Consider the following 14,736-nt stretch of genomic DNA (forward strand, 5'->3'; position numbering starts at 1 on the left):
GAACCAGCAGGGTCTTGGAAGCTGGGAGACCTTGCTGACTGCTGTGGACAAGTCTCCACATTTGTTGGGAGCTTCAACTAGATCTCCATCTGTAAAGGAGTGAAATACAGCTAGCCAGCAGGGTCTATATCTCCATCTTGCCACCTACATATCTCTCTATACCAGAAGACTTCTGATTGGGCTATAAAATCGTGGCTTAGGTCCAGGATAGCTGACTTCAAGATCAAGATCCAGGTCAGATTATTGGGGTGGGTGTGTGGTAAGCTTGAAGCTCCATCCATTTGTGCTGCTCTCAGGACCAATTTCCTCTTTTAAACTATGGCACCTAGAACAAAGACACGTCAGTAAGGGTTTGCTGAGATCTAGTATGGTGCCTTTCTCTACAGAGTGTTTCTATGCACCCCAGGAAATAGTTTACTTTTCAATGAATGCATTCCCTATTGATACATGTTCACTATGGAATATTCTAAGATGCACTAGAATTTCTGCAGTGTATCACACAGCTACCCTGATCTCATATTGTAGACTTTGTTTTGAGGTTTGAGTATGATATTGTGGTACATTTCTCACTTACCAAGCTTCTTTTCTGTAATGAGCTTTATTGAGACATAATTCGTGCACATACCATACAACCCATCCACTTAAAATGTACAATTCCATGGGTTTTGGTATATGTAAGGAATTGTGTAGCCATTACCACAATTTTAAAACACTGAGGGTTGATGGGGGGTGGGAGGGAGGGGAAAGTGGGTGATGGGCATTGAGGAGGGCACCTGTTGGGATGAGCACTGGGTGTTGTATGGAAACCAATTTGACAATAAATTTCATTTTTAAAAAAGGAAAAGCATGAAAAAAAATAAATCATTGCCTACTTTGGGTTTCAGAGATTTACACCTATATTTCCTTTTAAGTTTTATAGTTTTAGGGGCGCCTGGGTGGCTCAGTCGGTTAAGGGGCCGACTTCGGCTCAGGTCATAATCTCGCGGTCCCTGAGTTCGAGCCCCACGTCAGGCTCTGTGCTGACAGCTCAGAGCCTGGAGCCTGTTTCGGGTTCTGTGTCTCCCCCTCTCTGACCCTCCCCCGTTCATGCTCTGTCTCTCTCTGTCTCAAAAATAAATAAACGTTAAAAGAAAGTTTTATAGTTTTAGCTATCACATATAAGTCTTTGATCCATTTTGAGTTTAATTTTGTATGAATGTGAGAATAAATTTCAACTTCATTCTTTTGCATGTGGAAATCCAGTTGTCCCAGCACCACTTTTTGAAAAGACTGTTCTTTCTTCATTGAATGAACTTGAAACTTTTGTCAAAAGCCAATTGGCCACAGATGTGTGAGTTTATTTCTGAACTCTCAATTGTATTTCACTGATCTATATGTCCATCCTTATGCTAGCAGCACACTATTTTGATTACGGTAGCTTTGTATAAAGTTTTGAAATCAGGAAGTGTGAGGTTTCTCCAGGTTCTTTTTCAAGATTGTTTTGGCCATTCTGGGCCCCTTGAATTTCCATATAAATTTTAGAATCAGCTTGTCCATTTCTACAAAGAGTTGAGTTGAGCTTCTGATAGGGATTGCGTTGAATCTGTAGATCATTTGGAGGAGTATGGCCGTCTTAACAGTATTAAGTATTTTGATCCATGAACATAGGATGTCTTTCCATTTGTTTCAATCTTCTTTAATTTTTTTCAACATGTTTTGTAAGTTTTCAGTGTACAAGGCTTGTACCACTTTTGTTTAATTTATTTGTGTTTCATTCTTTTGATTATACTATAAATTGAATTGGTTTAATTTATTTCAGATTGTTCATTGCAAGTGTATAGCAATAAAAATTTTTATATTGACTTCATATCCTGAACACTTGAACTTAGTTATTAATTCTAATAGTCTTTCAGTAGATTCTTTAGGATTTCTATATACAAGATCATGTCATCTTCACATATAGTTAGTTTACTTCTTCCTTTCTAATCTTTCCAATGCCTTTTACTTTTTCTTATCAAATTGCTCTGGCTATAACCTCCAGTAGAAGTGGTGAGGGTGGATACTCTTGCCTTGTTCCTGATCTTGGGAAAAGCTTCTAGTGTTTCACCATTGAGATGTTACTGTGGGTTTTTCATAGATGCCTTTTGTCAGTTTGAGGAAGTTCCTTTATATTACTAGTTTGTTGAGTGTTTGGGGATTTGTTGTTGTTTGTTTGTTTGTTTTTTATCATGAAGAGGTGTTGGATTTTGTCAGATACCTTTTCTCTATCAGGGTAATTATGTCTCTGTTTTTTATTGTATTGATATGTGTATTTCATCAACTGATTTTCACGTTACAAGTTTGCATTCCTGGGATGAATCCTACTTGACCATGGTGTATGATCCTCTTTATATATTGCTGGATTTGGTTTGCTAGTATTTTGTTGAAGAATTTTGTGTCTGTATTTATAAGAGATATGGGTCTATAGTTTTCATTTCCTGTGTTTTTGTCTAGTTTTTGGTATCAGGGTAATACTCACCTGATAGAATGAGTTGAGAAGTGTTATACTGTGAAAGAGTTTGTGAAGAATTGACATTAATTCTTAAATTAACTTAAGAATTAATTTAAAAATTAATTAATTTTTAAATACTTATTTAAAAATTTTTAAGTTTTTAAATAATTATTTTAAAAATGATTTTAAAAATTAAAAAAATTTAAATGTTTGGTATAATTCACCAAAGAAGCCATATATATCTGGGCTTTTCTTTGTGGGTAGTTTTGATTACTAACTCAGTCTCTTTACTTATTATAGGTTTATTTGGAGTTCCTATTTCTTCTTCAGTCGTTTTTAATAGTTGGTGTCTTTCTAGAAATTTATGCATTTCATCTAAGTTCATAATGTGTTTGTACAATTGTTCATAGTTATTCTTTATAATCCTTTGTTTCCAGTTTGATTATAATGTCCCCTCTCTCATTTCTCATTTTAGTAACTGGGATCTTCTCTTCTTTATTCTTGGTCAATCTAGCTAACCAAAGTTCTTTTGTATTTTCATTTGGTCCTCAGTCTCCTTCTGCCTATGTTTGGGAGACTTGGCCAATCTAAGAACATACATATATTTCTTTTATAGTAAATAAAATTAAGTCTTCTTCACATTCCAGCATATGGAGCTCTCACCCTGCCTCCCGCCCCCAAATCATACTGTTCTGTTCCCTTGACCAACTGAGGTAGATTTATTCTGAACCAGCTTCTTTATTAGCCAATAGCTATAGTTCATAAAGCTATCGCAATTGTACCCTCTCACTTTGGAAAATGAGATGCAGCCTTTTTAGCACATGGACATCAGCCAAGTGTTGCTCATTTCTGGGTAAATATCAGGGCCCAGGGAAGAGCAGAAGGCAGCAGACCCTGGCCAGCTGGGACCTCCAAGCAAGGCATTGTGAGTAGGCTTGGGGTCTGGTTTTTGTGAACAGTGCTCTCTTTGAGTCTTGAATGGGAATAGAGGCAAGTTAGAAAAGCAGAGGCCTACTGCCGTTTTGACCATTTGTCTCCTTGGCCATGGCGCCCAGGACTGTGCTGCCCTGGTTGGCAGGGAATCAGCTGACAGGTGGCAAATTCAGGAAGTCAGGAAAAAAGCATTTGGTATTTTGAGAAAGTGTCAATTCTGACTATTGTTCTGGGATTCATGGCACAGTTAGTAATATTTCCCCTTCCCTCTGTGAGCCCTAAAGCCTGGCTGGGATGCTAGGGTAGAAGAAGAATCCATTAGCTCAGAAAATGTCTTAGAGCCAATAAAATATCCACTTAAGGATTATTTCCAGACTAATGAGAAATCTGTGTGTGCAAGCAGGTCCAAATTTTAAAATGGAGTAAAACCCACCAAGATTTCACTGGTTAAGGAAGTAGCAAGAAATCAACTCTTAGGGATGGGTGTGTGGTGAGTTTAAAACTCAAACCAAGTGTGACAGCCTCAGCCCCACCCTGGGCTGCTGACTCAGGACCAAGAGGAAGAGGGAGCTGCCAGACTTCATGATTTCTGTAAACAGTTCTTGAAAGAGAAACCACACACTTGTCCTTCTGCCAGCCCCCAGCTTCTCGTCACATCTGACAGTGCAGCCATTGTCTTTTCTCTGACACCCAAGGGCAGGGCTCCTTAACTTGAGCTCCATGAACCTTTGAAGGTATATGTGGAGAGAATTTAGGGGATCTATGAACTTGAATGGGAAAATTATTTTATCTTTTTTCCACTAATCTCTAACAGAAATTTAGCATTTCCTCAAGTTCATAATGTAGGCAACAAGCCAAAATAGTATTAGCAGTATCTGTTACTTTATCCCTAATAGAAATCACAAATATTTTCATATCACATCACAGTTATATTTCAAAAAAGTTACTTATGCTCATCATCACTTCAAAACTTCTACCTACAGATTTACCACTAAATCTTGTGATTTAATGCATTATTAAAGTAGTAATATAACTAGATCATAATTTCTTTAAAATATTTTAAAACTATTTCAATATGATTGTTTTCCTCTGTAATTCTATGGATTTTATTTTATGCACCTGAAAACATTATTCTGAGAGGGGGTCCAGTGGCTTCACCAAACTTCTAGAAGGATCTATGACCTAAGAGAGATTAAGACCCTGACCTGGATCTTGGTGCTCTCCTGATCCACTGGCCTCACTTCTGATCTACAGACCTTCCTTTATATTACTTGGAGGGCTCGAAAGCACTTGCATGCTAGTGCTGCGACACTGAGCAAGTTAAAGTTTCCATGCCATTTCTTAACCTGCAACATGGGGACTAATAACACTACCTACCTCATATGGTTGTTGTAATCATTCAATGAGTTAATAAATGTAAAGCACTTAGTGCCCAGCAAATAGTAAGTGCTAATAACTAGTAGATATTTTTATTGTTGTTGGTTCATATCAATTATTTTGCTAATATACACTATTATTATCTCCAATTTTAGAAGAAGGAAATGGGGCTTAAAGAGGTGAAATAACCAACCCAAGAGTATCCAACAAGGAAGTGGCAGAGCCAGGGTTCAAAGCCAGGTCTGTGTGATTCTCAAGCCCACTGGATGTTACCTTGTGCCCCACAACTGAGAGGGAGCGATGGCTCCCCAAAGAGATGGAGGCCATCAACAGGGTGCTCAGTTGGGAATGAACAACCAGCTCTGCAAACTCTTGCTTTCTCTTGCCCAACTTTTTCCTACTGTCCACACCCCCAACTTGACTGGGAAGTGTGGGGGCGCAGTGCTTGCATACAGTGAACCCTCTGCCAGATCTTAGGAGGCTAGTAGTCCTTCCAAAGGCCACGTGCAAAGGGGACAAGTGCATGTTTTCACACTGAACAGCAAGCAGCCTTGCAGCAACAAACTCGTTTGGAGTCATGAACCAGCCTCTGCTCCCAGGTGGAACTTGAGCTTCACAGAGCAGTGGGGTCGGAAGCAGGGAAGGAAGTGAGGGCTCAGAAAGGCAAGAGTTTGTCTGTGGGGTGAAGGCAGTTTCGTGGAGGAAGTGATCTTTGAGCTGATAAGATTGCCAGTTGGGCCAGAAGTGACTTATGACTTCTTAAGGCAGAGGGTAGAGGGTATGCAAAGGCCCAGAGGCATGAAAGGGCCTGGTAGATAAGGAAAGAAGGGAGTAACTTGGGATGTCTGGAGTTTGGACTGAATGGAAGAGGGAAGAATGATGGCATGGGTAGACGAGATGGCACAGGTAGTTTATGACCAGATAGTGAAGAATGCCAGAATCAGATCCGCAGGTCTTCCAATAGAGGAAGGAGAGCTCTTGGAAGGTTTTTGAATAGGGGCAATGGGACCAGATTTGTGTGTTCAAAGGACCACACCGACCCCCAAGCTCTCAGGAAGGTGGATTGATTAGAAGGGGTAGAGACAAGAAACTGGTTAGACCAGCAGCAAGGCTATTTGGTAGCCCAGGTGAGAGATGAGGAGAAGCTGGACTGTGGGGGAGAAGTCTGGAGCTTGTGGAATTCTCTCTGTTTTTTGTCTCCATGTAAGTGGTAGGGAAGAGGTAGGACGGCAATTGCTGGGGGCACTTGCCCTCCTCATGTTTCTACATGGGTCTCATGAAGCAGGGCTTCCTCAGGCCAGAGCATAATTGCCATGAATTCACATTCTAGCCCTTTCCATTTATTAACAGCCCACAGCAAGAGCAAAATCAAAAGCCAGGGTCCTACTTTCTGGCACCCCTCTCCCAGGGGAGTTGCTGGGGGGAGGGGCCCCAGCTACTCTCCTATGTGAGGCAGGCAGGAAGAGAAGAGGGGACATAAGGAGCAGGCCAGAGCCTGCCCTGTCAAAGGAAATATCCATCCTCCTAAGCATTTCAAGAGACTGTTTTCTTCCAAGTAGGTCCCACTGTTACCACAGCAACTGAGAACCCTGGCTTTGTGTTTCTGTGTCTGTTGAGTCCCTGGGGAGAAGGGGCCTTCAGAGCTTTCCCTAGGCTGGTCAGGATGCAGGAAGTGCTAACCAGAGGTGGAGCCTCCCAACACCATTTAGTGGGTAATCTCTTGCCTTGTTAATGCCTGTCCTTAACCCCCCAGGGAGAGGCCAAGGTTCCATTTGAGTCAGTTCTGGCTTAGGTTCCAATGAACCTGGTTTCTCAGGTCCAGACTTCTGCATCCATCCTTTGGCACATCTCTTTCAGGAGGGTGCAATCTGAGCAGGTATCCAGGAGGGGTGAGCTCACAACCAACCCTGGCACATGCTGGGGGACAGTTGCACAAATATTCCTTCATCACTTACTACGTGCTAATACAGGATCTCCAGGCTTGTTTTTGCTCCAGGGGAGCTCTATGGGAAGGCTCAAAACCTAACTGACCATTAAATGTCACCCAGGATAGTCCCCAAGGCTTTTTTCTGCATTAGGTTAGGCATTAGAATTGCCTAGGGAGCTTTTCAAAAATAGAAATTCCTGGAGATTCTGATTCTACCAGTATGGGCAAGTGAGGGTGGAGGTTAAGATGGCCAACTGCTGAATTTCATAGTTGAACTCAAGCAAGTGACCTTGAGCTACTAGGTCCCTACAGAATGAATAATGGGAACTGCGGGGCCCACTTCACAGGCAGCAAGATGCTCTCTGCCTTCCTCCATACCTTGGGGACAGGGTTTTTATGACTCTTACAATCTTTGCTGCCCTTCTATTGCCCCCACTTTTTGCTTCCTTTTTCCTTTCTTTTATGCCAATATTTCCTTACTCTTGGTATGCAAAAGGGCTTCTGTGAGGTGCAACCTGGCTACCTTCCATTGGGCAGCCAGGACCCCAGGTGGGGGTCTGCCCATCTCCTGGATCCCATACTCTGTTGTAGCAGCCCAGGAAGGCATTCTCATTTCTGGCATCCTCATAAATCTGCTGAGTCATCCTGAGCCCCCATCAACTCAAGTTCTCTGATTTTTTCCCACAAATTTCTCCTAAGCCACATCTCTCCCACTCAGGCTTCTGTGGTTGTTTTTCTGAACCTGACTACAAGATCTCACATGTGCACCTTGTAAAGGCCATTTCAGCACACACTTCCAGGTTAGGGAAATTTGGAGGGGGAGCTCCTGATTCCATTATGGAAGGGATCCTCTAGTCCTCCAAACTTCATGCCATCTGCAGATGCCCTTGGCAGGCCGCCTTGACATTTCCATCCAGCAGCCCATTTATTCCACTCATTTCTTCATTCATGTACCAAACTAGGTTTGAGATCCTACTGTTTACCCAGCCTTGTGCTGGGCACCAGGAACCCAACAGTGACTAGACAGATGTGGAAGCTGTGGTCTGAATAGGAATGGGACTCAGGTACAGTCCCAAATCAAGTCAGTGTCAGGGCTGGACTGCAATCCAGGGCTCTTTCCCCTATACTCACAAGGCCTTTGGCTGCTGGGTTGGGGCAAGGCTCACCCTCCTCTTATTTTCCTCCACCTGCTCTGATGGGGCATGACACAACCTGGGCTCACCTATCCCTACCTGTGATGGCATGAGAAACTCTAGGGGGTGCTAGAGACCTTGTCTGACCCCCTGAAGCAGAAACGGAAGCCCCAGTGCTCACTGATGCGGCCCACAGCACCACAGCTCTGTCCCTCCCCCAGAAGGGGCAGTCAGCCACACACACATACTCATCACCTTAAACTCAGCACCTTACTCTTCAGGTCCTTCCCTGCAGGGCAGAGCGGCCACCTGGCTGGTTCTCCCAGAGCCTCCAGAGACAGTGCACCTGATGCACATATCTGCTTGCTTTGGCAAGGACCCAGAATTCAGCCAGGTTGAGACTTGAGCTCATTGAGGGAATTTCTTGGGATCAGCATAGGGTATTAGAGTTGAGAGAGTATGAGTTTGGGAGTCACAAATACCCAAGTCCCACATGGAACCTAGTGTCTCTGAAATTCAGGTCGTTCAGCTCTAAAAGGAAACACATTACCTGCTGCGCTGACTTGTTGTGGGAATGGAATGAGGTGTTGGTGAAAGTTGGTCAGAAACATGCTGGTTTCCTCTCTCCTCCTTTCCTCCCTCCCTCCCCACTTCCCTCTTCCTTCCTTCCTTCCTTCCCCCCAACCTCTTAAAGGGGCAAAGCAAATGTGCTTTGTTTCTCATTGTGCTCCTGTAAGCTTGGGGGAGGGTGGGCAGGACAGGGTGGGTGCGCAGACCTAGGAGATAGTAAGGGCAGTGAGTGGAGGCAGAAAGGGGCAGTGTCCCAGGAGCTAACTCCTGGGCAGTCGTGGAACTGTGGAAAAGCTACTTGCCAGCTGTAAACCTTGGGCCAGTGACTTCTCCTCTCTAAGCCTTTGTTCAATCATCTGTAAGATGAGGATAAGATGAAATGAGATAAAGATGTGAAGTGCCCAGCAAAGTACTTGTACCTAGTAGGGGGCTCAGTAAACATTCCCACCCACTGTCCCAGGGGGAGAAATTCCAATTCATAGCTGGGAAACATTACCAAATCCAAGAATGGGATTCAGTTTCTTCTGACCCTACAGTCTGTGAGGAGCAGTGAAATCTTGCTGGAAGCGGTTCTGTGTGAAACGCTCTGGGCATGTGTATTTAAAAATATTCAGCCACCAGCTCACTGGTGTCCCATAGCACCACCTAGTGCCACAAAATGGAAGGGCCTTCCCACCTCACCAGCGCCACCCCGCCCCTGGGCCTCCCCGCTCTGGTCAGTGTGTGTGTGTGTGTGTGTGTGTGTGTGTGTGTGTGTGTGTGTGTTGGGGGCCAGGAGGGGTGCCGTTATAGGATGATAGGACTGGGCCACTCATACCTTTATATCCCAGTAAGTAGAGAACTAATGCTATTTTTCAAGATGGCTAATCCTTTTATCTCCCTCCCAACAACTGCCATCCACAAATGCGTAGGACTCTAGGTAGGTCCCTTGAGCCTCACTGGGCCTTAGTTTCCTCATCTAAGGGTCACAGGGCTTCAGGCTAGGGTTGATTCAGGCAAGGTGCCTGTGTCTGATGCCTATTGAGTACTCATCTATGTTTGCTCAATAATGCAGAGAGACACAATCTTTACACACCCTTTATATTTTTATTGAGGAGAAAGCTTTAGCATACAGAATGATTTCTTATCTTCACAACACAGTAATGCAACAATAACACAATAACAATAACACATTTGTTTCAAGTGGGTTTCCTCCCGAGTCTCTGGGAATCCTTGGGCTGCCTTCATACCCCCCCGCCGCATGCATTTCCCCACCCCCACCCCCACCCCTCTTTCAACCCAAGAAAGCACCCAAAGCCCATAGTTCCTCTTACAGCTCTTGTGGCTGTTACATCACAACAAATATTGAAGATCTGGGGAAAGGGGGAGGGAAAGAGGGTCAAGGGGAAGCCCAAGCCCCCTGCCACCAGAGGGTCAGAAACCAGCTCACTGCTCATCCGCTATTTTCCTGGCGGAGACTACAAGGCTCAGGGTGAGAAGCACCATGGGAACAGGCAGGGCCTGTGCTGAGGGGTCCCTGGAGGTTGGGGTGCAAGGCACCTGTCCTTTGCACTTCTCACTCAGGGACATGGGCAGCAGGGCCAGCGTGTCGACTGTCAGCAAACAGGGTCCACAGCCTAGAAGAATAGCAGTTCCCCTTCTGGAACTCTCTCCTGAGGAAATAGCTGAAAAACAGACAAAATTTTCTTTACAAGGTTGTTGACTCCCATACTGGTGGGAATGGAGAAAACCAGGCAACTGAAATGTCCAACGAATCAGGAGAATGCTTAAATAAATTATTCAGTATGCATGACTGCATCGGTGGCAGCCATTTTAAATCCTGCTGATCAAGAGCTTACAGGATGATCTCAGCTTTGAAGAGACAGAGTGAGAACACGCTAGAAAGAAAGGCAACAAAGTGTTAATAGTACTTGCATCTGTGTGGTCAGGTCCTGAATGTTTGGGGGTGTTTGTCCTTATAGTTTTGTCTATTTTCCATATTTTTCTATAATGATTATCTATTATTTTTCTCCTTGGAGAAGGAGGGAGCCTTTTTAAGAGGTAGCAACAGGTTATAGGAACCCGGCTCCACTGATCCCCAGGCTAAGAAGTGGGTTATAAACAAAAGGGCTTCTTACCTCCCAGTGATGAATAGAGACCTCACCAGAAACCAGCCGGAGGACTGGGTTTCTCTTGTGACTCCTCTTCCTCCAGCTCCTTCCTCTTGCCTCCAGGCTCAAAATCCTAAGGCTGGGCTGAGGTTATCTGTCAGACTCCAGTGAGGAACAGAGGCAGAGTTCACTATGTTTTCTTCCCTCTGGCCACAGACACTGTGGCTACATGTGCCCAGCTGCCAGACACTAGGCAGGAGGCTCAGTGTTGGGGGCAGTTCAGGCCAGCAGCAGGTCTGGCTGGCATTCTGTGGCCAGAGTGACATAGTATGTACTTTTTCACTGCAGAAGCAGTGTCCTCTAGACCCAAGACAAGCAGCAAGACCTTTTATGAGGGCACCTAGGTTGGTACCCAGAAGTCCCAGGGATTACTAGGAGGCAGTCACACTCTTAAGCCTCATTGTCTAATGGAGGTCCAGCACCAGGCCATGGCTGCCCCCCCCCCATATAAGAAACATGAGGACATCCCAGATTAAGGCTGCAGTGCGTGCAGTCTCTGTAAACAGAACCTTCCTCTCTCCTCTCAGAACTAAGGAATAATTTAGGTCGAAATTAAAGAGCAGTCCTTGGGCCCTCTCTCTTTTAGCAGTCCAGAAAAGAAAGGCCAATTAGGCCTCCTCTGGAATCTCAAGGAAGGCAAGTCTCCTGCAAAGACCTTTGGCTGGGGACCGCAGTCCAAGGCCTGGTCAGGGAAAGAGACCACTGTCCCTAAGGAAAGAGTCATTCCTTACAATGTCAAACTGACTTGCTGCTGCTTCCTCCTTCTCCTCCTCCCTGTCCTCCACCTTTTAGGCAATGTCAAGAAAAGGGTTAGAGCCTGTAACATCGGACTCTAATGGCTGGGGATGCCCGGGAAGGCAGTGTGGTAAGAGGAGAGGGTCCCAGATTTGGCGAGCTGGTCCAAGGGCCCTGCCACAGTAGTCTGTGTGGAGGAGGAACAAGCTTGCTCAGTCAGTCAAGAACAAATCTCAGCCAAGTTGTCCATCCGATGTGTGGCTTTGTGTGCGCACACTGGGCTAGATGTAGAGTTCTCTTCGGGGCCCTTCTGCTGGAGGTGTGGCTTGAAGCAAGTGTCGGTTTCTAGGTACATCTCTTGATACCATCCTGCTCTCCGTTGATTATATCTAGTAAGTGGCCTCGGTGGCTTTAGGAGTTCAGTGTAGCCTGTCCTTTTGCTCATTGGTGTGGGGGCAGATCAGTGAGGCATTGGGTGAAGTCCTGGTGATCCAGTCAGAGGATAAAACCATAGAACGCAGGGTGAATAAACGCAGGAGAGGTGAGGGTTAGGAACAACTAGAGGGGAAATACAAGAGGGTGACCAGTTAGTTCTTTTATGGGAACAGGCCCAGAAACCTTCTAACTTGTGGCAAGCCTGAGCAGAGTGCACACCAAGAGGACAGCTATCGCTGATCCCTTCTTTCCCAGGTGGCCTTGGTTGGATGCGCGGCACTCGCTGGTCAGGGCTGCAAGATGATCCGGTGTTCTAGAAGTCTTCTTCGGGCTCTGCAGGTCTGGAACTCCCTCAAGTACTGGTCAGCAAAAGGGGCAGGTGTGGCAGCGATAGCAGGGGCAGGGGACGCAGTAGAAGGGTGTGTTCTGCTTGGCCAGCTCGCCCCAGCACTCACACGCGAATTCGGCCACGTGCCGCCCGGTGGCCCCCCTGTCTCGGAGTGAGGCGGAATAGCACCGGGGGACGTCTTCGAATCTGGCGTTGCCCCAAGCGACCTGCGCGGCGAATCAGTGGCGGCGAACTGTAGAACGGTGAATTAGTACCCGGAAGGCCCTCCAGCAGCGGGACTCGGTTCTGGTTCCTCCGCCTGCTAGGCTGTATGATGGGAGGCGATGCATCCAGGAAATTTTCATGATAGTAGCCAGTAGTCTGGGATGAAGCGTGGGCAACGGTCGGCTCCATCTCCATCAGCTCGTCGAGGTCATCATCTTGGGTCTCATCCTCTGACTCTTGCTCCTGTTCTGGCTCTTGCTCTGTCTCCTGCTCTGGCTCCTGGCCCCCATCTGCACCTGCCTCCCCACCCTTATTCTCATCTTCATCCTCGCTCCTCTTGAATATGTTCACCTCCACACCCACATCCACCTCCTCGTCCTCATCGTCCTCTTCCTCCACTTCCTGTTTCTGCTTCATCTCCTCCAGCTGCTTCTTCCTCATCTCTTCCTCCTTCTTCCTCTTCTCCTCCTCCTCCTTCGCCTCCTGCTGAATACCTCTCACGTGCCTTCGCTGTTCCCTGTCGTAAAGCTTGCGCCTGCGTGCCTCTTCATCTTCGTCACTGTAGTACTCTTCTTCATCACTGTCGTCGATATTAGGGTCCTTAGCAAAAGGGAAGAAGATGTTGCGAACCCCAGGGAGAGGGATTGGCTTGGGGACACGCACTTTTCTTTCTATCTCCACACATTCGAGAATCAGCTCATCCAGGTCGGCCATTTCGGTTGACCATAAGAGCTCCTTGCGGAAGAATTCTGACAGGCCTTTAAGGAATTGGTTTTGAAGGCGGCAGTCATCCCAAGACAAGAATTGGGCCAGGAACTGAAAAGCATCCGCATAGCTGCCTAGAGTACAATCCCCCTGCTTGAGCTTGCGGATGGCCTTTTTAGCCACACTCGGGGGGATGGGCCCGCAGAATTCCTTACGGATCTCATCCAGGAAGCGTGGGAAGTTGGCACGCAGGGGGCTTCCTTCCCGGGTGACTGAGATGGCCCAGTCCTTGGCTTCACCAGTGAAAAAGGAGATCAGAAAGGCCACCCGCTCGGCGCCCCCGGGGAAATGATCCTCATGGTCAGCTATGAAGGTCTCTAGCCGCATCAGGAATTCGGCCAGATAGACCGGGTCGCCCGAGAAGGGCTCTAACTCAGGCCGCTCCAGCGGCGGCAAAGGAGGCTGTGCCGGCTGCTCCTTCGATGGGGGCGGGGGCAGCGCCGGCGGGGGCGGGATGGGCAGCGGGGGAGGGTCGACGGGCGCGTCGGAGGTACCGCAATCCTGGATCACGCTAATCAGCAGTTCGTCCGAGGCATACTCGGGCTCCGCGCGAGGGGGAGGCCAGCACAAGAAAGGCAGCTCTCCCTCGGGAACTGCGTCGATCTCGCTGAGCGGGAACTCAAAGTTCTCCTCGGCAAGGACGGGCACCACCGGCACTGGCCAGCGGATGTAGCTCGAGACGTTGCCCCGCAAAGAATTAACCTCGGCTAGGGCTCTTCCGAGCTGAAGGCCTAAGTTGGCATTCTCCCCGCGAAGGGCATTTAATTCTTCTCGCAGGGCCACGTTCGCCATGCGCAGGCTGTTTAGATTTCCTGCGGCCTCGGACATTAGGATTAGCTCCGGGGCCCTGAGTCTGAGGGCGGGGGCGAGGGTGGGGGTGGGGAGCTGGAGGCCGCGAGGGGAGGCTGAAATGCGGCGGCGGGGTGCGGGGGGAGGGGACCGAAGTGCCGCGGCGGGGCGCGGGAGAGGCCGAGCCACACCCACTGGGGCGAGCACGGAGGGCGGGCGCTCCGGGCTGAGTGCCCAGTGGCTCGGCCCGGGGCGTTTTACCTCGTCCCAGGGATCGGAGAGGGCGGGCGGCGGCGGTAGCTGGGAAGACGCGGGCGGCAGGCGGCGGCGGCACGGGCAGAGGCCGGTGGAGCGGGAGGGAGCTGCCTGCGGCAGGATCTGTCGAGGAAAAATCTTGCGGCTGGCGAGTCCCCGCATTTTAAGCGCAGCCTCGCTCCGCCCCCCCACCCCCGACAGGGCGGGTCTTGGGGAACCGCGGGCGCCCACTGGCCACCGCGCGCCGCCCCCCCGCCCTCGGCTGCGCCTCTCACTGACTCTCTCCTTCCCTAGCTGCAGCTAACTCGGGTCGGGAAAATGCGACAGCGACTGCCCACTCGAGGTCGTCATGGCGACAGCCAGTGAACGTGTTCCTCTCCTCGGGCAGGCCCCCGAGTGTAGAGGAGCTGCTTCGAGAGGCGCAGCTCAATCTCCAGAGCCTGTTGCAAGGTACTGAGAGGGAGGGGGGCTGCGGCCGGAGCCCACAGGCGAGATGCGCAGCGGCTGGAGGGAGGCGAAGAAGAAAGAGGACAGGGACCAGCTAGAGAAAAAGAACAGTTTAAAACCCACTGAAAAACAAAACATAAATTTCCCATCTCTTTACCTTCCAGACTAATGATTTCTACAGCTGTTTACTCGCACCC

General features: G+C 48.0%; 2 protein-coding genes across 5 annotated transcripts in view; one reads left to right on the forward strand and one right to left on the reverse strand.

Annotated features, from left to right (window-relative positions):
- The window catches only part of NHSL2 (NHS like 2), a 273,340-nt gene that overhangs the window by 237,910 nt on the left and 20,694 nt on the right, over nt 1-14,736 (forward strand). The window contains exon 2 of one of the 3 annotated variants that reach the window (XR_007460481.1): nt 14,387-14,475. The exons of 1 other annotated variant lie outside the window; for it this stretch is intronic. Coding sequence is in view for 1 of the 2 variants with exons in the window: in XM_049643960.1 (XP_049499917.1) it covers nt 14,387-14,542 (156 nt within the window). In the remaining variant the exon portion in view is untranslated. Of the gene's footprint in view, nt 1-14,386; nt 14,543-14,736 lie in introns of those variants that run through there. One more of the 3 variants, XM_049643960.1, reaches the window with a different exon arrangement.
- Nucleotides 9,477-14,367, reverse strand: RTL5 (retrotransposon Gag like 5). 2 transcript variants are annotated; one of them, XM_049643962.1, is made up of 2 exons: nt 10,528-14,367; nt 9,477-10,062 (listed from the first exon to the last, which is right to left on the reverse strand). In XM_049643962.1, exon 1 carries the CDS (start codon nt 14,252-14,254, stop codon nt 12,182-12,184), a length of 2,073 nt encoding a protein of 690 aa, XP_049499919.1. In that variant the 5' UTR covers nt 14,255-14,367; the 3' UTR covers nt 9,477-10,062; nt 10,528-12,181. The 2 variants fall into 2 exon arrangements, with proteins under 2 accessions (XP_049499919.1, XP_049499920.1); XM_049643963.1 differs by having other exon boundaries at nt 9,477-10,074.

The sequence above is a fragment of the Panthera uncia genome, chromosome X (assembly GCF_023721935.1).
Source record: "Panthera uncia isolate 11264 chromosome X, Puncia_PCG_1.0, whole genome shotgun sequence".
Classification (NCBI taxonomy): domain Eukaryota; kingdom Metazoa; phylum Chordata; class Mammalia; order Carnivora; family Felidae; genus Panthera; species Panthera uncia.

Bases quoted from the DNA above. Each gene is read 5' to 3' on its own strand.
- RTL5 (XM_049643962.1), bottom strand. From the start codon at position 14,254: ATGCGGGGACTCGCCAGCCGCAAGATTTTTCCTCGACAGATCCTGCCG.